The 21,234-nt window shown below is 33.0% G+C and overlaps 2 protein-coding genes and 1 pseudogene across 5 annotated transcripts; 2 read left to right on the top strand and 1 right to left on the bottom strand.

The window, feature by feature from the left end:
* The first annotated feature begins 903 nt into the window (after positions 1-903).
* LOC118042225 (uncharacterized) lies at positions 904-5,944 on the top strand. 4 transcript variants are annotated; one of them, XM_073407672.1, is made up of 4 exons: positions 905-1,245; positions 1,349-1,913; positions 2,930-3,015; positions 3,414-5,944. In XM_073407672.1, exons 1-4 carry the CDS (start codon positions 1,186-1,188, stop codon positions 3,462-3,464), a joined length of 762 nt encoding a protein of 253 aa, XP_073263773.1. In that variant the 5' UTR covers positions 905-1,185; the 3' UTR covers positions 3,465-5,944. The 4 variants fall into 4 exon arrangements, with proteins under 4 accessions (XP_073263772.1, XP_073263773.1, XP_034905729.1 ...); XM_073407671.1 differs by lacking the exon at positions 3,414-5,944 and having other exon boundaries at positions 904-1,245; positions 2,930-3,153; XM_035049838.2 differs by lacking the exon at positions 2,930-3,015 and having other exon boundaries at positions 906-1,245.
* On the bottom strand, positions 4,036-8,057 carry LOC118042224 (probable protein S-acyltransferase 14). Its single transcript, XM_035049836.2, has 7 exons — positions 7,556-8,057; positions 7,031-7,250; positions 6,844-6,935; positions 5,820-5,943; positions 5,652-5,737; positions 5,107-5,172; positions 4,036-4,579 (listed from the first exon to the last, which is right to left on the bottom strand). The coding sequence occupies exons 1-7, from the start codon at positions 7,763-7,765 to the stop codon at positions 4,454-4,456; spliced, it is 924 nt and encodes a 307-aa protein (XP_034905727.1). The 5' UTR covers positions 7,766-8,057; the 3' UTR covers positions 4,036-4,453.
* A 1,345-nt stretch (positions 8,058-9,402) lies between these two features.
* Positions 9,403-15,253, top strand: LOC118042254 (vestitone reductase-like; annotated as a pseudogene).
* The last annotated feature ends 5,981 nt before the right edge of the window (positions 15,254-21,234 follow it).

The raw sequence follows: 21,234 nt of genomic DNA on the forward strand, positions 1-21,234 counted from the left end.
ACATCATACAATAATACTATTTGGATAGTTTATCTTTTTTGAAGTTTGATTTGTAAAATAAGCAGGAATTAAATGCTAACAAGAAATTGAAAAGCTGCTTCGATAGCTTAAAATAAAAGTGAAAATTAGAATATTTTTTTCTGCTAACGACCTCTTCCTTCCCTCCATTAAATATCGAGAAAGAAATGTAGGGGGCAGTTAATAAATTGGCTTCCCGCGTTAATTTTCTAGAAAAGGAGTAAAGATACTGTGAAGATGAGAGAAAAAAATTAATGTGACAAAGATTAAATTTGACAATAACATTAATAGATTGCCAAATTAAATAGCATATGTAAGCCTCTGATTTAGAAAATCAAAAGCTAACTAGCTAGTCGTGACTCTTAAATATAAACTTGCAACTAATTAAGTCTTAGTCTATAACAGTTAGGTATATCTCATGCAAACTAGGTCTTAGTCTATAACACATTTATATAATTTTTTTGTGATATTTTTACAGTAAAATTAAACAAATTAATAGCTAGTGAGAATGCTCCATATATATATAGTTATTTTCTTCTATTATGTAGCATGATATATATATCCTCATCTTAGTTTTAGGTATTCTTGATTTTGTATATAGCCGTTCTTTAGACTACATACATTTCTATCTCTTCTTTAGTGTGAAGAGCGAAAAAAAAATAGTTTTCGTTCAAATGAACTAAACTTCGCCTCTTTATTTCGTGGCGAGGTTAGCTTGTCACAGGTGGCTATATTCTGTGAGGATCACTTTAACACCGCTGGCAATTATATCCATTTCGTTGCTTAATCAGCAAGAAAAAAAATAAAAAAGAAAAATTTCTGATCCCACTAGTTTCAACAACTGTCTGAAGCTCGCAGTGATCCTAATTAATTACAAGCATGCAAGATAATAATAATAATAATTTATTTCAGCTAAATTGCTAATTAATATTTAAGCAATTGCCAAAAGTGGAGGTTTTATTATATTCTTGGATTATATATGTAACCCTATATATTCTTTTGGGGTTAAGATCAAACGCGGTTTCTAGATATTTCTCATACCCTTTTTAAGACCCAACGCCTCCACCAAAAACTCAGTCTCAATTCTCAACACCCCACAGAAAGAACACCAAACATAGAGGAGAGAAGCTGAAAGAAATACTAGGAGATCAGAGTAAATTAGAGATTATGAAGCTGGTTTGGACCCCAGATACTGCTTTGAAAGCTTATGTTTGTACTGTCAAAACAGTAAGACAATCCCGACCTTAAACGCACAACTCCATCTTTTATGTCTATTCTCTATTAATTTCATTTTAATTTACTTATTATTACTTTTTTACTTCTATTGCAGTGTGGGGATTTTAAAGAATCGAGTGTAGCAGAACTTCTCTCGGCCATGGCTGCCGGTTGGAACGCAAAGCTAATAGTTGAATCCTGGTCCAAGGCTGGCCCGATAGCGACGAGCATCGGCCTAGCCGTGGCGGCTAAGCATACGTGTGGAAGACATGTGTGTGTGGTCCCAGATGAAGGGTCAAGATCGGAGTATGTAAAGGCCATGCATGGCGCCGGCATGAGGGAGACAGAGGTGCTGGTAGGAGAAGCAGAAGAGGTGATGGCAGGGCTTGTGGCGGTGGATTTTCTGGTGGTGGATTGTAGGCGGAGGGATTTTGTTAGGATTTTAAGGTTTGCTAAGTTGAGCCATAAAGGTGCCGTGTTGGCGTGCAAGAATGCATTTCAACAGCCTGTTTCTGGGTTTAAATGGCACGGGGTGCTTGAGAGAGGGACACGTGTTGTTAAAACTGCGTATTTGCCTGTTGGGCAAGGATTGGATATGGCTCATATAGGGAGTAATGGTGGGAAGGGGAGTTCAAAAGGTGGTCCTAGCCGTTGGATTAAGCATATCGATCGAAAATCAGGTGAGGAAAATGTATTTCGTAAATAAAATCTTGGTGTAATTACGAGAAACACAGAGGTACGGACGAGAGTCTATATATAGAGTTAATGAATAATGAGTAATAGTTCCTAGAACCTAATTAATGGAGTATGAGTTCTTGCAAATTAGTCTTTTTGGGTGGGATTTAGGTTTCTCTTATGATTTAGTCAATTTTTTTTTTAATGAGAAATTGTAATAAATGAATATTAAATTTTAAAAATAAGAATGTTTTTAATTTATGTATAATAAATACTAAAAATATATTGTAATAGATTGAATACTGTGAACCCTTTATCTAGATTGTTTAGAAAATATTTATAAATTTGTACCTTAATTTTTTTTTTTCATTCATATTTTATTTTTAATTCGTGGAGTTGTAATTTTTTTTCTTTTTCACATAGAGAGTAAGATTCTTGTATCAACATTAATGTTAATATAAATATTTATTTATATGATATTAATGTTGATAAGAGAACTGTGTGTTTATAGAAGACAGCCCAATGTTATTCTGCATGTAATATTAATATTAATGGGATGAATCCTTGTAATTAACATCAATATTGCTTGAAGTATTAGCAACTCTACAAGGACTTTGTTGCAAGGCTAGGGTGCAGAGAAATGATAATTCTAGATTTTTATGTTGTGTGCTTGAATTCAAAGTAATTCTAGATCTAAAAATATTTGATTTGATATCTTGTTAGACTTATAAGCATTTAAATTTAATGTATAGCTGAAATCAAAAGAATTGAGTCTGATATTTTATTAGATTTACAAGCGTTTAAACTTGATATATAACCAAGTTTAAGAGAATTAAATTTGATATCTTTTCAAAAAAAATATTTCTATGATTCTCTATAGATTACACATGGTTTTAGACAAAGTGCAATGGTTTAGCCTGTTCTTTTATTCTGTGAACAAAATTTAAAATAAACCCATTCTTTTTTATATGGAATTTCGGGAAAAAACAACAAACTCGCTGAGAACATCCAACTTCTTCAGGAACACGAAGTCAGATGCTTGTCACATGCAATGTGGTCTTTACATCAAATCAACATTATTGCGATCATGAAGATAGCAATCTACAAGTACAAAAGCTGCCCCTCTGTAGTCCTTTGATAATAGGGTCTTGGCATCTCCAATGACAAACTTAACACAATCTGCATAAGGTCCTGAGGACCTGGAGCATTTCTTGCATCTCCAATGACAAACTTAACACAATCTGCATAAGGTCCTGAGTACCTGGAGCATTTCTTGTTAGGGCTAGATTTATTCTCATTAAATTATTATTTTAAATTTTTAAATCATTCTTGTTAATTTTAGAATTCATAAGATTAATTAAAATATATATAAACTAGGCTAGAATATCATGTTAATAAATTTTTTTTTTTTTAGATATTTTAATAAAAATAAATTTAAAAAATATTATTTTAATATATTTTTTAAAAATTATTTTAAAAAATAACTTCATTTACCATTTTAAAAGGGAGAGGGAGAGAAGGAACCCAAAAGGCCCAGTCCTCTGTTTTTGCGGTGAGAAATTATAACTACCGAGAACTGGACACGTGTAGTTCAAAAAAGAACACGACACGTACTTAGTTTTTGTTTTCTTCCAATGTTCGGCCCATTTGTCTGAATTTTGAATTGCATTTCCCGGCCTCTTCGATTTTTTTTTTTGGCTTTTTTATTTTTCAATCCCTTTTATTCCTTCTTTCCTTTTCATTTCTGTCATGCTACGGAATCTTTTTTTAATATTTATTTCACTATGTTGGTTATTGTCTTCTTTTTCTTTCTTCTTTACGATCAGAACAATTTTTAGCTAACTTGTAACAAAAGAGAAGCAAGAACAAACATTTTCTTGCTGATGATTTTACAAGTCAAAGGACACTCTAGAAAAGAGTCGGGTTAGAAACTCTCTGTCGAACAAAATATAAATAAGGTAAACATTATTGCGATTGGAATCACCAACGGCTCTCACACTATAAATTTGACTGGGAAGACCACACACATTTCACATAAGGCAGTAAGATGATAAATCATTGATCCTCCTCTCCTTTAACAAGGCCTAGTTTATGACTCATGGCACACAAGCACAGCGTTGGAGTATATTTTCCATTTAAAACAAGCATCCGGCAATGCAAACCAGACTAGTTTCTATATTTCCATTCAAATGGTACAACAAAACTTACAAAAACATCAGCAACGCACCACGTGCTAAAGAATCCACATTCCTTATCTTACAATTCTCAAGCTCCTGATAATCAGAACAATATATAAAACATCAGCCTTTCATGCCATCCCCACTATTCAAGCAACCTAGGTATTGCTTCACCTGATCAGCTCCTCTATGCAATGCTCCCTGTCCCATCTCCTTCTCTCTCTCTCTGGTTATCTCTACAATATGTCCGTGGGAATGAATGGTTAGGGGCGAATTAGCAGCTGCAAGTTGTATACTGGTTAATTTGCAATCGAACATGTATTGTTACAGGAAAAAAAAACCCTAGTTCATGGATGCACAACTGCTGCCTAGAATTCTTGGGAATCAAAATCAGGTTTCGATGGATATTCAAGACCCTGAAGTGCAGGCATTCGCCTTGTATCTTCATCTGAATAAGCTGGAATGAACCAGAATCGCTTATCTGCTCCAAACACCTGAAACAAAAGCACAACACATTCGAGAATATTCAGCAGAGGAGATGGTTATAACAACTTGACATCCCACTTCAACAATTTATTAGGCCTGATGATTGCCATTTCAACACAGCTTGACAATATGCATGTTAAAAGAGGTAAATATCAAACATGCTAGGAACAATTTCCTAAGATAACTGCAGACCTCGGACACATTCCTTAAAGCTAATAGGCATTTATCATGGCTACATAACATTGGCATGCTAATATGATGTTTTTCTGATTTACAGTGAAAGAGTGCTATGATATTGCACTTTGAAAATGAAGTGAGATTGTTGAGTATGAAACGAGTATTGTATTTTATAGCCATCCAGCCATGAGGATTCTCACACCTTTCACACATAATCTGCCAAGAAATAATTCAAAAGGAAAAAACATCACAAGTTCATTAAAGCAGAGACAGCATTAATTTTTACTCTTTCTTAGCTTTCGTACAGGCACGAAAGAAAAGAAACCAACATCAAAAATAATTTGTAGAAAGTACTAGCCTGCTCAAAATTCTTCTTTCGACCAAGGTCATAGCGCCATTTTGGGGTGGTCTTCTTCTCATATGCCTGAAAACAAGACAATAGCAGCTCAACCAGCAGATCTTCAACAGAAATGGCTGCAATTCTATTAACATACTTTCAATTATTTTGTGTATCAGGAGATCCACACAAAACCAAGGAAATTGAGTACCAAAGACCAAAGCTGTGAACATTCACAAGCATGGGGCAAAGCAACACAATGAAGTGATATGAAGACCCTCCAGAACAGTAGTTAAACTATTCCACAAATACCTCCTTGTCTACCAATTTTTATTAGACATTGACACTGCAAACAGAGTCATCATAGTTTCTTATACCACGTCCACAAAGCATGGAAAGCTTTTTATTAGACGAAACTACAAAAAGAGTCACCATGGTTTCTTATACCATATCCACAAAGCAGGCAAAGAGACTCGCTGAATGCCACAGAACAAAAAAGCAAAAGCTGAAAAATTGACATCTGGTCTAAATACACAAACTTAGGTGGAAAAAAAATAAAAAAATACCTCAATAGTTGTTGTATTGGCAGATACCAGAGATATGTGCATGATCAGAAATCCCAGAACACTCAATGCAAATGCCAGATTTAAGACTGTAAAACAACAATAATAGTTTTAGACAACTGCAGACTTCACCATCAAGTAGGTTAGAAAGCTAAGCTCAGTAGAACTTACCAAAGGCAAGAAATGTGGTTGCAAGAGTGCCTGGAGTGCCAGGAATTTCTCCATCACTAAAGAATGCTATAAAGTGTGGTAGAAGAGATAAAGTTACAAGACTTGTCTCAAGAAATGTATAGAACTGCATAAAAAATTTACGATTGCAATTAGTTAGGATATTCTAAGTCAGACTACCGACAATTTGGTACAACCTCACAAATAAAAAGGAACAAACTACTTCTTATAGCCAGCATTTCTATCTGATTATATATTTATCAAAGCTTTAAAGGTGAACAATGTTTTAAAATCCAGACAATTTCTTCGCCTTTGGATTACAAATGAAAAAGAAAGAAAGAAAGTAAGAAGTGAAAAATGAAATCAACACACTCATAAATAATGACCTCTGAGTCATCAGGTTCAAAAGGTAGACACTGAGATTAATGATGCTGGTGTATGGCAGTCCACAGAAAATCTTGGCCAGGTTAAACCAAACTCTAAACCAAAAATTGGAGCATTGTCAAACAGCCTAGGCTATATCATCCAAGCTATACAGGAGAGGAGCACGTTGCTGGTATGATCACATAATTTGTCACTAAATAAGCATAGATTGTGTGCTAATATATATACAGGCAGGCAGTTCAAACTTTGTCAAAACTCAAGACACCAGGAGCATATTTAGACAACTAGTTAAGTCCCAAACTTCCTATGTGTTAGACAATATGATATGGTAAGACAACATATTTTCAGCTTCTTATGATGAGCCCTGGATGAAAACTTGGAACCACAGATAATTCCCTCTGCTACCCAAAGGGACATGAAACAGAACATCAAACCACATTTCTGCTTACCATTTAAACAAAACAAGAGCCTATCTTCATTACAGTAAACAGCTCCCTTATAACCTAGGGGATACATCAACAATCAATGAAAAAAGCCAACATTTTGCCAAAAGGCATAGAAAGAAGCAAATCACATTGTTTGAGTTAAACAAGAATTTTGAAATAGGTAACTTCTGTGGGGTGAGGCAGTAAAGCCAACTTACCAAAAATAGAAGGAAATACTTATAATTTAAGGCCCCAACACAATTTACAACCCATACACAATGATGGTCCATCTTTAGCACACACCTCCCACCTGAAAGGAAACAGAACGCCAAACCATCTTCTTTAGAGGAAAAACTAACTAAAGCTAAAGAATGCTACAGAAGAAATCATAGCATAGAAACTCACAGACAGAACAATGATGGCAACGAGGTGGTTTTAGCTGGTTGCACTTCCTGCAATACCGGATTCTTTGATTTAATTGGTCAGACTGCACTCCACTAAATTCCGACCCATTCAATGGATCGGCCTCCCCTCTTTCCTCATCAATAGCAGGCCTCCAATTAGGAGGCACACTACCAGGATCAGTTAAAACAACAGAGAAGTAGCTCCATAATAGCATCACTAGCTGCAAAATTCAGACAATATACTCACATAAGCAACAGCTATAACGAACAAATTGCTGTTTTTACACTATTTTAAGCTAAAGATTTAATTTTTTTCTCTCCAAAGTTTCTCAAGAGACCCCATTTTTAGCTCCATCTAAATTCTCTGAACTTAAAATTAAAAAAAAAAAAAAAAATCCTACCATCCTTAAAAATCCACTTTCGTAAACTTAAATCAAACAATTAGGGAAAAAAAAACAAAAATCTATGAAGCAAAAGAACTCTACAAAAACAAACACACATATCACTTTTCTTGATAAAATCTTACCAAAGAATGGAATGTGATCAAGACAGCAAGAGAAACGAGAGAATCAATGTCACCATCATATAAAGCAGGGCCATAATTATTCAGAACAACAGCATAATATGTGACAACAACAACACCAAGCACCAGCAAGATCATGATCGAGCCTAAACCCCTTAAGGCCGTACAAAACTTGAACACATTCCAAGCCATAACAGCTCTAGATCTATGCATACTAATAATATAATAAAAGAAAACTCAAACTTTTCAAGTTTTCTTTGATGGGTTTTCAGTAGACTGAATTTTAAGTGAAATTAACTTAAAAGATAAATCTAGACAGGAAACAAAAAGAAGGTATTTTTGTCCTGTGGGTTTGGTGTTTTCGAGTGATTTTTTTGTGAATTGTTATATGGTTTGTCGAATTTGGGAATTTGAGGATTCCTTGGGCAGGTAAGAAGTGGAATCCATAGTACACAGGACACGGGATGGTTGTGTTCTGTGAGGGAGAAGGGGGACAGGGAAAGTATATATATATATATATATATATATCTGTGGGGTTTGATAACGTGGAGTAATTTAACAACTCTCAAAATACAAATTTAAGGATGTTTGTAATGAAATTTATATTTATAATTTTTAAGTATAAAAAATTTAATCTTTAAAAATTATACAAAGATCAACCCCTATAACTTATTATAATAGAAAAAATAAATTAATATAAAAAATATCCTATAATGTTTTCATATATATATATATATAACACTGATGAGATTTTTTAGCATTATGATAATTTCCGGAAAAAAAAAGTAGTCAAGTCATAAGATTATTTTAGGATCCTCATTGCGGTTAGGATTTCAATCTAAAAAATATATAGATTTAATTATAGAATGGATGAGTATTAAATAAATATAGAGGAAATTTTATTATAAATACCTTATTATGGTTTGTCTAAAAGAGGAGTTAATCTCAATTCAGAAAAGTTAGTCTAAGAATATTCTAATTCTGAAAAAAATATGGGAAGGATGACAGCTGGATAAATATTTAGAATTTGGTAAAAACATTTATGAGAAACTACTTAATTATATTTTTAATTTATTGAATTAATAAGAAACTTTTTCATTGCCTATCCAGCATCGTTTTCGTGAGACATCGAGAGTTTTCTTTTAAAAATGATCGCATCAAAGGGGTCGGTCCAAGCACAATCATATAATATACAAATTCTTAATCGAAAGCCCACGGTCTCCGGCAACCTCTGGTGGCCGTCGGACCGCCTCCCATCATATTATCATGAGCAATAATGGATATCCTATGAGCTTCGGATGTGAGTTTCCTTCTAACTTATCGGTTTGGATTTTTATTTAAGAACAGTCTGTGAGAAAGATATTTTCTCGAAGTTAATAATTTTGATTTTTGGATAATATCATTAATATTTAATATCTTATGAGGGGAATTTAATTTTGATAAAAAAAAAAAAATGATTCAAAAACACCTTGAAAGAACAAAACCTATTGCTAACTTTTATACGTCATTACCAATGACTTAGTTTGGATTTATTTAAAATTAGATCCAATTTGTTGACATTTACGAAGGTACTTCAGAAATCCGAACATATATTCGTTAACTCACCTGAAGTATTTTTCTCATAAGGACATACAACCATGTATAAATACTATTTCTGTCTTAAGAGGGGCGGTTTTTGTCCTGACATCTTTTTACTTGTTTCCAATACCTTCTTCTTACTTGGACACAAGGGCATGAAAGTTAAAATCACTCTGCATCGTTTTCTTCGCCCAGGGAAGGAATACAGAGATCTGAGCCTCGTTCATGGTGAGATCAATAGTCTCTTATAGTAGCGTAAAAAAGGAAGTCAAATGGAAGGGTGTTCAGGGAAAGGTGCGGTGGTGGAACAGGATTCATTGCTTCTTGCCTGATCACGAGGTTACTTGAACAAGGTTATGCGGTTCGAGCCACCGTTCGATCTCTGGGTGAAGCTATTTTCTTGATATTTTCCATTTCACTGACCTTTTTTCATATGTTATGCCTAGAATATATATATATTATTCTCTCAACTATGGAGAGAACCTATTTAAGTAGGATTTGTTTGCTAATTAATGCAAACTAACATTTATGAGCACCGATTCTTCTTTAACATTACATGGCCAGATGGTAACAAGGACATCAGCTACCTCACAGGCCTACCGGGAGCGAAGGAGAGACTCCAGATTTTCAAAGCAGATCTCAACGAACCGGAGAGTTTCAATGAGGCCATTGAAGGGTGCGCGGGAGTCCTGCACCTGGCTCCTTCCCTCGATCTTGTTGACGGAGAACCAGAAGAAATATGCTCCAAGTTAAACAGGGCGCCTTCGAATATATAGCAATAGAGAACGATGGAGGAGGGAGTAGGGAAAACAGGAGAAAAAATTACACGCTCAGAGGGCGTTGAGAGAAAGAACAGAAGAGAGAATATAGTAATTCTGCTATATTTTTCCACACCCATTCTGTTGCAATCATTAGGGAATTTAAAGACAATGCTCTCTATTTCTATTGCTAGCGTGGCATCACACACGTTGCTATTCCAGCTTAACTAATGTTTATTTTAAAACGAGATTGCATAAAATATAGTCGTAATGTTACTTGTATTTAAAATTCAAATCTCGCTTCAGCTTCCCCCTTTGTTTGTTTTCGCCTTCTTCATTTCTATCTGTGACAATGCTCCCTCCATGATCTCAACCTTGTCCTAAAGGTGAAACTCAAGAAATCTCCAGCCAAACTCCTCTGCATTCTTCTAGGTCGCTTCTGTTAATGGTAAGTTTTTTTTATAAAACCAAAAACTGGGTTGTTGCAGCATTTCCTCGTTTAACCATTCTTCTCTTAATAATTTGTTGTGGTTGTAGCAGAGGCTTCTCCGACAAAGTGGGAAGATCAGAATGCACAACATGATTTCCTACATGTTTCTTTAATTGGGACACATGAAAGACAGGATGGACTACAGTAGTAGCAGGTAATTGTAATTTGTAGGTAACTATTCTAATTTTCTTGATGACTGGGTAAAGGCCGAAGTACTTTACTGATAGCTTATAAGAATTTCGCTTATGAACAGACTATTGTCGGTATGGTTGTAGTTTCAAATAAACTAAGTCGTCCACAGAGAACATTTTTTCGCTCCTTTTCTTATTTGCTTGCTGTGTCATTCTGTTTTGGGATTGCAGTAGATTGCTCTTGATTAACTTGAACATGTCTTCCCTTTGAGTTAAATAATGATCCATAGCCTCCACTGGTGAGTCTTTAGGCGTATAAGGAATGTGAATTGGAGGCACAACTCCATATAGTATCTCATAGGGTGTCTTCCTTGTAGAAGTGTGATAGTTTGTATTGGACCACCACTTACAGGAGCTCAACCACCTTTCCCACTGTGCAGGTATGGTTCCTGTCATGCACCTTAAGTATCCCTTTATATATTTGTTGACCACCTCCATCTAACCATCAGACTGGAGATGATAGACAATGGAATACTGTAAGTTGACCCCTTGTTGCTTGAATAATTCCTTCCAAAACTGGCTGAGAAATATGTTGTCTCTATCACTCATAATCGTGGCTTGCATTCCTTGCAGCTTATAAACATTTTCCATAAAAACCTTGGTTACAGTAATGGCAGAGTAGGGATAAGAGAGGGCCATAAGATGTGTATACTTGCTAAACCTATCGACCACTATAAATATTACTTCCTTTCCCTATAACTTAGGTAGCCCCTCAATAAAGTCCATGCTGATATCTATAAAAGGAGCGAAGGGCACTAGTAATGGTTGTAGCAGACCTGGGACTTAACATTTTCAGCCCTATTTTGTTGACAAACCGAGCATTCTCTGACATATTTCCTTACTAACTTCTAGAGCTTTTTCCAATAGAACACCTGCCCCAATCTTTTTGAAGTCATTATAGCTCCTGAATGCCCCCCCCACTGCAGAGTCATGATAGATACTGATGAGCTGGTTCTGCAGGTTCAGATCTTATCCCACTACTACTTTCCCTTTTTGAATAAGAGTGTCATTGACCTATAAGTAGTTGGGATGTGAATTAGCATCCTTGCTTAATTCTGTTATTAACTGTCACAGGTTCTGATCTATTTTCCAAGTCTTCCTAATTTCCTCCATGATATTAATGGAAATTGAAGAAAGGGTTAAGGCACACAACTCATTATGGGAAACCCTGGAGAGGGTGTCTGCAGCCAGGTTGTCAAAGTTAGGCAAGGCCAGCACAAGGGGTTGAGACATCGCGTGCTTGAGTTGCTTGAAGGCCATGGTAGCCGTGTCTGTCCATACGAATGAGTCCTTCTGTAATAATCGAGTAAGAGATTTACAAATAACACCATATCCTTTCACAAACTTTCTATAATACCCTGTTAATCCCAAGAAACTCATAAGCTGCTTGATGGTTGTAGGTATGGGCCAATGCGACATGGCTTCAACTTTGTACGGGTTTGTTGCCACTCCCTCCTTGATATTCCATTTGCCTTGTACTAAACACACACTTACATTTTTTTGCCACTAATTGATGAGCAAATAACAATTCAAAAAACAACCTAAGATGATGTAGATATCCTTTCATGTTATTACTGTAAATGAGTATATCATCAAAGAAAACCAAAATGAATTTTCTCAAATAATCCTGAAAAATATCATTCATTAGACTCTGGAAAGTGGTAGGTGCATTAGATAGTCCAAAAGGTATGATAAGGAATTCATAACAGCCATTGTGTAAGGCTGTTTTAAAAATATCTTCTGACACCATTCGGGTTTGATGGTAACCTGCCTTTAGATTAATCTTATAAAAAATGGTTGCCCCTTCTAACTCATCTAACAGTTCATCAATAATAGGAATGGGGTATTTATCTTTGACAGTGAGTTTGTTGAGAGCTCGAAAATCAACAAAAAACCTCCATGTCTGATCTTTCTTTTAACGAGCACTATTAGAAAAACAAAGGGACTATTGCTGGGTTGCACAATGCCAGCCTTCAACATTTTAGCCACTAGACTCTCTAGTGTATCCTTCTGTAACCTTGAATATCTATAAGGTCTCAAGTTGACAGTCTGGCTCTCATCCTTTCAAAGGTATTCTGTAATCATGCCTCCTAACTGGGGGTAACCTTTTAGATCACAAAAAATGTGTTGATAGGCTGCTAGTAGAGTCTGTAAAGGTGAATCCTCTTTGTCCTCGAAAGAATGGGGTATCTCTCAAGTAGGTAGTTTCATATCAGCCTTTCCCATTACCCTTAAACTACAAAGTCTAACCTCTAATAGTAAGGTTTCAGTGCTCAGCAGTCCATTTAATTCCTTCAGCCGTATGGATTGAGCTAACTTAGGATTTTCTCCCCTCAGTGTTACTTCCCTATTCTGCCACCAAAAGAATACCCATCTGTCTTCATAGTTAGACAATACATTTCCTAATAGCTTCAACCATTGTATACCAAGAACCATATAATAGTTCTGTAACTTCATAACAAAGACATCTGCTTGAAACTGAACACCCTACATCCTTCATTGTAGGTTTTTACATACTGCTATGTACGATATGTTACCTCCATTAGTTGCCTCTACCTTCATAGGTTTGATTAGGGTCATGGGACACCTAGCTTGCTAGTCAGATCAACGTGGAGGAAGTTATGGGTATTACCCAAATCAATCAAAATAAAGATAGGACATTTGTCTATCTTTCCCCATACCTTAATGGTGTGACAACCAGATGTGTCTTGGATTGCCTGTAATTATAAATGAGGAGTGAGAGCTTCCAAATTCATTGTTTCAACATCTTCTACTATACATATTGATTATTACCTCCAGTTTTTGCACCTATGCCCTGATACAAACTTCTCTTCACACCAAAAGCATAAGCCCTTGGCTCTTCTCTTGTCCATTTCTTTGGTTCTAATAGGTCTGGTGGCTTTGTGGTTGGGGTAGATATTAGTGTTGTTGAGGAAGGTTTCAAAGGGTTGAGGGTGTGATTGAGGTTTGTTTTATGAGTGTTTGCAGGGTAGGTAAATTTTGCAGTCTGTGGGTTGGGACTCGTCTGGACATGATGTTTTGGGGTAATAAAGGGTTATTTTTCTGTAGGTGAGAGTATTGTCATATAACATAATTATGTTATAGGCTTGTTTGAAAGATTTAGGCTCAAACATCTTTACCAAGTTCTTAATCTCTATCTCCAAGCCTCTTAGGAAGAACACCAAGGCTTGCCTCTTGGAGATTTGGGCCTTGTTCCATAATATATCAAATTAAGTCTTTGATATAACTTTCTAATTCACCTTCCTGCTTGTGTTCAATGAGCTCCTCTAAAGGGTCCTTTTGCCCCCCAAACCTACAGCACAAGGTGTCCATATACTCTGCCCATATTACCTCATGTCCCTCTAGGTTTCTGGTGTAATTCTGATGCCAGTAAAGTGTCAAGCCATCCAAATAATACGAGGCTAACTTCAACTTGTCAGATTCAGGTATTTCTTCCACATCGAATTATTGATTGCATTTATACAACCATTTGTGTACTTCTTCCCCTTCAAAGGTAGGAAAATCTCTTCTGGGCTTGGGTGATCTGCAGGTAGATTGGGGTACATCTCCTATCCAATCTTGGTTGATGGTCGAAGCAAGATGTTGGGGAACACAAATATTCTGGGAAGAACTTGCCTCACCTGCTAAAGTTTGCAGAGTTTGTTTAATGGAAATCTGTTGAGTAGCCATTTCCTTTATTATAGCCTTAAGTTGTGCAAGATCATCCGATTGAGCATGCAGTTTAATTTCTATACCATTGACTTTTTGGTTAGCAGCTTCCAAATAATCATCCAGCCTTCTTACATCTTGGGACCTGGTCTTTGGCGGCATCTTGCTAATGTCCAAAGACATGAGCTCTGATATCAATTTGTTGCAAGTTAAACAAGGAGCCTTTGAATATAGCAATAAAGAACAATGGAGAAACGAGTAGGGAAAACAGGAGAAGAAATTACACGCTTAGAGTGTGTTGAGAGAAATTACAGAAGAGAGAATCTAGTAATTTTGTTATATTTTTCCACACCTATTCTGTTGCAATCATTAGAGAATTTAAAGACAATGCTCTCTATTTCAATTGCCAGTGTGGCATCACACACGTGGCCATTTCAGCATAACTAATGTTTATTTAAAACGAGACTGCACAAAACGCAATTGTAATGTTACTTGTATTTAAAATTCAAATCCCGCTTCAGCTTCCCCCCCTTGTTTGTTTTCGCCATTTTCATTTATGTCTGTGACAAAATAGCCACCAAAAGGTCCTTAGAAGGAACCTTAGGAATTCTGAAAGCATGTCTGAATTCAAAGACAATGAAGAGAGTTGTTTACACTTCAAGCATAGTCGCGATTATGCTGAGTGGAAATGGTCAAGAAGTTGTGGATGAGAGTGCATGGACAAACATAGATTACTTCATGGATCTAAAATTGACTACCAGTTCTTACACGGCTTCCAAGACAAAAACAGAAAGGGCTGCTCTAGAATTTGCTGAGCAGCATGGATTGGATCTAGTGACTTTGATTCCTTCTCTTGCTCTTGGTTCGTTCAATAGTCCCAGAATCCCAGCCTCGTTATATGTGGGGCTGGCTATGATCACGGGTATGATTACTCTCTTTAAGAAGAAAACATATTGAATTAATTTTTAAAAAACAGTTTTAAAAAATCATTTAAAAAAAAAACGCTGCGGTTTGGGCAAGGCCAAACACCCTATTAGCATGCCTAGATCAACAAGAACTCCTTCAGCAATCATGGGCTAAATCCTTGCTACAGTATCATTAGACTGTAAAGATACTTGAACATTGATGTTAAATGTGCAGGCAACATGAATTATATTATCACTTTAAAGCATTATATTTAAGGTAGATTGCATTACTTATTTTGTCTTCTATTCTTAATAATTTGTTATGCATAGTTTACTAGTGATCTTTACAGGATGATAACAAGTTTATTGCGATAAGTTAAACCCTGATTGTTGGCTTAAACCTATCCATTCTAAAGTCCGGTTTATTTTTTTCACTTTTGGTTATTACTTTTGGATAACATTTTGGTGAATTGACAATTATAAAATTGATCACTCCTGGTCACAACCTATAATTAATTATCAATCAAGTCATGTTATTAAATAATCCATAAGTCAATGTTGGGATCATTGAACCCAACCTAAATCCTAGGAAAGGTTTATGAAAGATTCTTTGATGAGGTTCATTTATTCTAATTGAGTGTGTTTACTCTAGGTATCAAAAATAAATAGCAAAATATTTTTTAACTTGGAATTTTAGAAAACCAGGATGAGTATTTAATTTGGGAATGCCAACGCAAGGTGACTTTTAACTTGAGTCAAATCTCAAAGGATTAACTAAGAATCCAATACGAAAACATGCTATCTGATGAATTTTTCTTTTTTGTTTCTTCTTTTTTCTTTTTTATTAGAAATGAAAATATGAAAATAACATGTTAATTAAATTAACCTGAATATTAACAAAATACAATTTTTTAACATAATTACGAAGATAATGGTGATTATAGCAAGCATAAAAACCCAAGACAACAATTAACAATATCTAAATGGTGTGGGGGAATCACTGTTCCCCACACACAATGTACTATGGATTACAACAGTAATCCACAATATACTCCTTTTTTTTTTCTTTTTTTTCCAAACTTTTCTCTTTTTTTTTATTCAAAATTACTTTTTTTTTCAACTTTCCCATTTTTTCTTTTTCTTTTTGCATTTATTTTTTTCCTTTTCTTTTCCAAAATTATTTTTTTTTATTTTACTTTTTAAATATTGACTTGATTAAAAATTTTACTTTGTAATTTTTTCTTTAAAATATTGTGGATTGTTGCGGTGTTTTTTCACATAGTTTTTCTATTTTATTTTTTTATTTTTTAAAATTATATTTGTCGATTTTTTTTAATATTAAGCTGATTGAAAATTTAATTTTGTTATTTTTTTTAAAACATTGTTGATTGCTACAGTGTTTCTCTGCATGGTTTTTTATTATTATTTTCTCTAAAATTATCTTTTTTTTATTTTATTTTGTAATATTGAACTGGTTAAAAATTACAATTACAATTACAATTACAATATGTGAGGAAAACACTATAACTTTTCTAAAAAATTATTATGGATAGCTATAGTGTTTTTTTCTACATGATTTTTTTTTTCTGTTTTTGTTATTTTTTTTAATTATCTTAGTCAATTTTATTTTTTAAATATTAAGCTGGTTAAGAATTGCAATTACAAGTAAATACAAGTTTTTCCTCACAAAATACTATGAATTGATACAATTTTTCCTCACATGGTTTTTTCCAGTTTCTTTTGTGTTTATTTTTTTTGTAATATTTTTTTCTAAAATTATCTTCATCAATTTTATTTTATTTTAATATTGAGTTGGTTAGAATTTTACTTTGTAATAAAGCTTAATCATGTGGGGAAATCACTGTAGCTTTCCTCACAAAACATTGTGGATTGCTACAGTGTCTCTCCGCATGGTTTTTTTTTTTCTTATAACTTTCTTACAAATTATCCTTGTCAATTTTTATTTTTTTTTAATATTGAGTTGTTTGATAATTACAATTACAAGTCATTACAAATAAGGCTAAATCATGTGGGGAAGAACTATAGCTTTCATCACAAAACACTGTGAATTGCTATAGTGTTTCCAACATGTTTTTTTCTTTTCTTTTTTTGGTGTTTGTTTTGTTTTTTTTTAAAATTGTTTCTGTCAATTTTTTTTTTAATATTGAGCTAATTAATAATTTAGCTTTGTAATTTTTTTTCTTTAAAACATTGTGAATTGTTGCAGTGTTTTCCCATATGATTTTTTCCAAAATTATCTTTGTCATTTTTTTTTTAATATTGAGTTGGTTAAGAATTATAATTACAATAAAGCTAAATCATATGAGGAAAATGTTGTAGTTTTTTCTCATAAAACATTGTGGATTGCTACAATATTTTCTATAAATGGTTTTTTATTTTTTTTATTGGGGAAAGCACTATAGTTTTCTTCACAAAACATTGTCAATTGCTACAATGTTTTTCCTTATAAGTTTTATTCTTTCCAAAATTATCTTTGTTGATTTTTTTTTAAAATATTAAATTGACAGAGAATTTAGCTTTGTAATTTCTTTTACTTTTTTATTAACAAAAAAGCTAAATCATATACCGAAAGCACTATATCTTTCCTCACAAAATACTGTAGATTATTACAAATTATTTTGTTCAGTCTTTAAGTTTTTAATCACCAACACAACTTTTTTTTTTTCCATCATGAAAATATTTGCTCAATCATACCTTTAGTTTCTATTACTTATATAGCGTTGATTCACAATTATAATACTATAAATTGTATTTATTTTATAAGCCTGCGGCGACGCGCGAGCATATTATCTCGTTTAATTCTAAAAATAAAATGCTTCAAGTTGTATTATTCATTAATCTATTATCTAAGCAAACAGAAACACTTTTCATTCATGATCAAGAAGGAATGCAACACTTTTTTTTCTTTTTCTTGTCCCCCTAATCTCTACCCTCTCGACAGGTTGGCTTAAATACCCGTTAGGAGATTAGAGGGAGAGATTAACAAAGATCAAGAAGCTACCTAGATAGCGAGCGCATATATATATATATATATATATATATATATATATATATATATATATATATATATTATATATATATATATATATATATATATATATATATATATTTCAATATTTCGCACGCATGTAAAATATGAATAAAGATTCCTCCCTTGTAATTGTCTGTCATTGTAATCAATATTTCATCGAGTGAAATATTATGACTGAAATATTAAGATATCAAAATATGTATAATTAATTTTTAAAATATAATGATAATTAAATTAAACTTTGTACATGAACTTTAAAATTATCACATATTTGTAGCGTGTTTTTCTACTCTAGTTATTTATCTTTTAATTTTATTTTTAATCAATAGACTCGTTTCAATTGCCCTTGAAATGATGTAATTGTATAAAAAAAAATATACGAGAAGGAAATTAAAAAAGAATTTATAAACAGTAGTTCTACAGTAAAATAGGATGCATAATATTATCAGCTCTTAGAATGAAAAACTCATGCATTGTAGTTTTTTACTTAATAATGTGTTAGCAATTTATTTAAACACACATTTCACTAAAAATAATAAAAGAAAGCCCTTCTCCATTAGAATCTTGAAGGCTTGCTTGAATTCAAAGACAGTGAAAAGAGTTGGTAGCTTTTAATGACAGTGGCGTGGAAATGATGGATGAAAATTACTGGAGTAATGTTGATTATACTGAATTAATTTTTAAAAAACAGAATCATTTTTAAAAAAAAAAAACGCTGCGGTTTGGGCAGGGCCATAAATTGCATTATGATCATGTCTATTTTGTTCCTTAGGCTCTAGTATTGGACAAAAAAAGATATCATTTCAACCCTATTTTCTAAATGCAGTTGAGTTTCTTGCCTTGTCATATTTCGAAAACATAATATGTATACAAGTCTGTTTTATTCTCAAATAATCTACTAAGAAAACACTAGGTAGTTTGTTGATTTAGCCATTGATTTATTTTTATATTCACTTTCTAATTCAAGCTTTTCAAATTATATCAATAACAATGATGCCTTCTGTCGCATTCGATATCATGGTTGTGACTTGTCCTTTGCTTGACTTGTCCTTTTTTTATGGAAATACTGTTTTTTTGTGTGAGAGAAAGGCCAACATCTTAACTTTATAAAAATAAGTTTCCACCTAATAATATTATTATAATCATAAAAAAAATTCTAATTAATCAATAAAAATCCATGATAAAAAACTAGTTATACTAAAGAAAAGATATTATTACCTTAAAGCATGATATCCAAGGTAAATTGCATTACTTATCTTGAAGAAAGTTCATTCAATTTTATTAGCTGGCCTTTTTCCTTGTATCTCTCCCTCCAGCCTTACATCCCTCTTGTGTACAGGTCCTTGAAGGACATTACAGGTTACAACTTACAAACAATGCGGCCTCTTGTCCAAAAAGCTCCTGGATTGTGGATTCAGATTCGAGCATGGTCTTGAGGACATGTTTGGTGGAGCTATACAATCCTGCAAGGAGAAGGGGTTTCTTTAGAATAATCTTGGCAACAATTTGTCCTTTTCTTCGCTTTGTAAGCGATTAATGGGTTTGTTAATTAGAGGGATAATTAATAGCTTGAGAAAGATGTTAGGTGTTGAGAATTGAGTTTAATGAGTAATTTCAACAGCACTCTCTTGCTCGAAGATAGTAATTAATAAAAGTCAACGATCAGAACATCCGTAAAATAGGGAAAAATGAACAAAACAGGATAGGCAGTACCGCACATGGCTCAGTTGAAACAGACCCGATCAATGCGGTAGCCTGGATTTTAGAAGTGGAACACATTTTTATATTATAAGTGGAACAACACATTTTCAGCTTTTATTTTAAAAAATAAAAGAATCGCATGCAACGGACGTCTAATAGCCTGCTCTGGTCATCGAAAATTCAGGAAGTGATGTTTATACCCAAAATTTTATTTTTAACTTATTTTTTTACCTTAAAACACCTTATAGAAATCGTTAAGACATTAACAAAAATTGATCAGAAAAACCCAAAATCAATCCCGAACTATAAAACTTTTCAACCCTATATCTACTCTTTTAAGTAAGGTTTACCTAAATAATATCTAAAGATAACTTTTTTTATCAAATAAAACCTGTTGATATTATATTAGTTTTTTTTTTAATTGAAATTTATGATAAAAATTTAGTAACCAGAGAAAAAAAAAGGATCAAATTACAAACAAAAAAAAATATGCAAAACGTTAATCCACAATGTTCATGTTTATGGGTGTGGGGCTAACAATGTTTTTCCACATCTTTTAGTGTTGTTTGTAATAATTGTAATTATAAGAGATTTTTAATGCTTGCTGTTGGATGTGCAAACAAATTATCTGAACACTCATTTCGTGAAAATAAGTAAATAAAAAAGAAAGCCCTTCCCAGTCGAAATAAATAATTTTAGCTATAAAAAGTTTAATGTTTGTTATTTTACTAGATGTCGTGTTTTATCCTGGGTTAGATATTTTTTTTGTAACAAAAAAATTCTATACAGACTTTTTTCGATACCTTTCAGTATTAAAAAAAGTTAAGGGAAAATAAATTTTTTTATATATACATATAATCAAATAAATTAAAAAAACCATAAATAATAACTACAAATAAAATCGAAAAAATTAAGAGATAAATATAGATTAAAATATTTAATCTTACATGATGAAAATATTTATCTGGTTGTGTTTGTTAATTGTTTTTATTAAAATAATTTTTTTTATTCAATCAAACGATAATAAAAATAAACACATATATTGAATTGATTAAATAAAAAAAACAAATTATTATACATGGCTGCACAAATTATAAATATTATTTGAAAATAAAAACTTTATTTTTAAAAATAAAGTTAATCAATGCAAAATATTAAAAAAAACTAATAAAAGATGAATCTTCAAAATTTAAATCCATAACAAAAAAAATAATCATAATTTAAAAGAGGTTATCTAAATAAAATAAAAAAGAGAATGATATTAATCAAAATATAAATAAAAGAGTTTTTGAAAAAATAACATATAAAAAAGTATGAACTTAAAAAAATAATTAGAAA

The sequence above is a fragment of the Populus alba genome, chromosome 2 (genome assembly GCF_005239225.2).
Source record: "Populus alba chromosome 2, ASM523922v2, whole genome shotgun sequence".
NCBI classification, from domain to species: domain Eukaryota; kingdom Viridiplantae; phylum Streptophyta; class Magnoliopsida; order Malpighiales; family Salicaceae; genus Populus; species Populus alba.

Excerpts from the sequence above, each read along its gene's own strand:
- LOC118042225 (XM_073407671.1), top strand. The coding sequence starts at position 1,186 with ATGAAGCTGGTTTGGACCCCAGATACTGCTTTGAAAGCTTATGTTTGT. Across the intron at positions 1,246-1,348 it reads ATGTTTGTACTGTCAAAACA|TGTGGGGATTTTAAAGAATC; the intron begins GTAAGACAATCC and ends CTTCTATTGCAG. Across the intron at positions 1,914-2,929 it reads GCATATCGATCGAAAATCAG|GAACACGAAGTCAGATGCTT; the intron begins GTGAGGAAAATG and ends CAACTTCTTCAG.
- LOC118042224 (XM_035049836.2), bottom strand. The coding sequence starts at position 7,765 with ATGCATAGATCTAGAGCTGTTATGGCTTGGAATGTGTTCAAGTTTTGT. Across the intron at positions 7,251-7,555 it reads TGATCACATTCCATTCTTTG|CTAGTGATGCTATTATGGAG; the intron begins GTAAGATTTTAT and ends TGAATTTTGCAG. Across the intron at positions 5,944-6,843 it reads AGTATTTCCTTCTATTTTTG|TTCTATACATTTCTTGAGAC; the intron begins GTAAGTTGGCTT and ends TTTTTTATGCAG.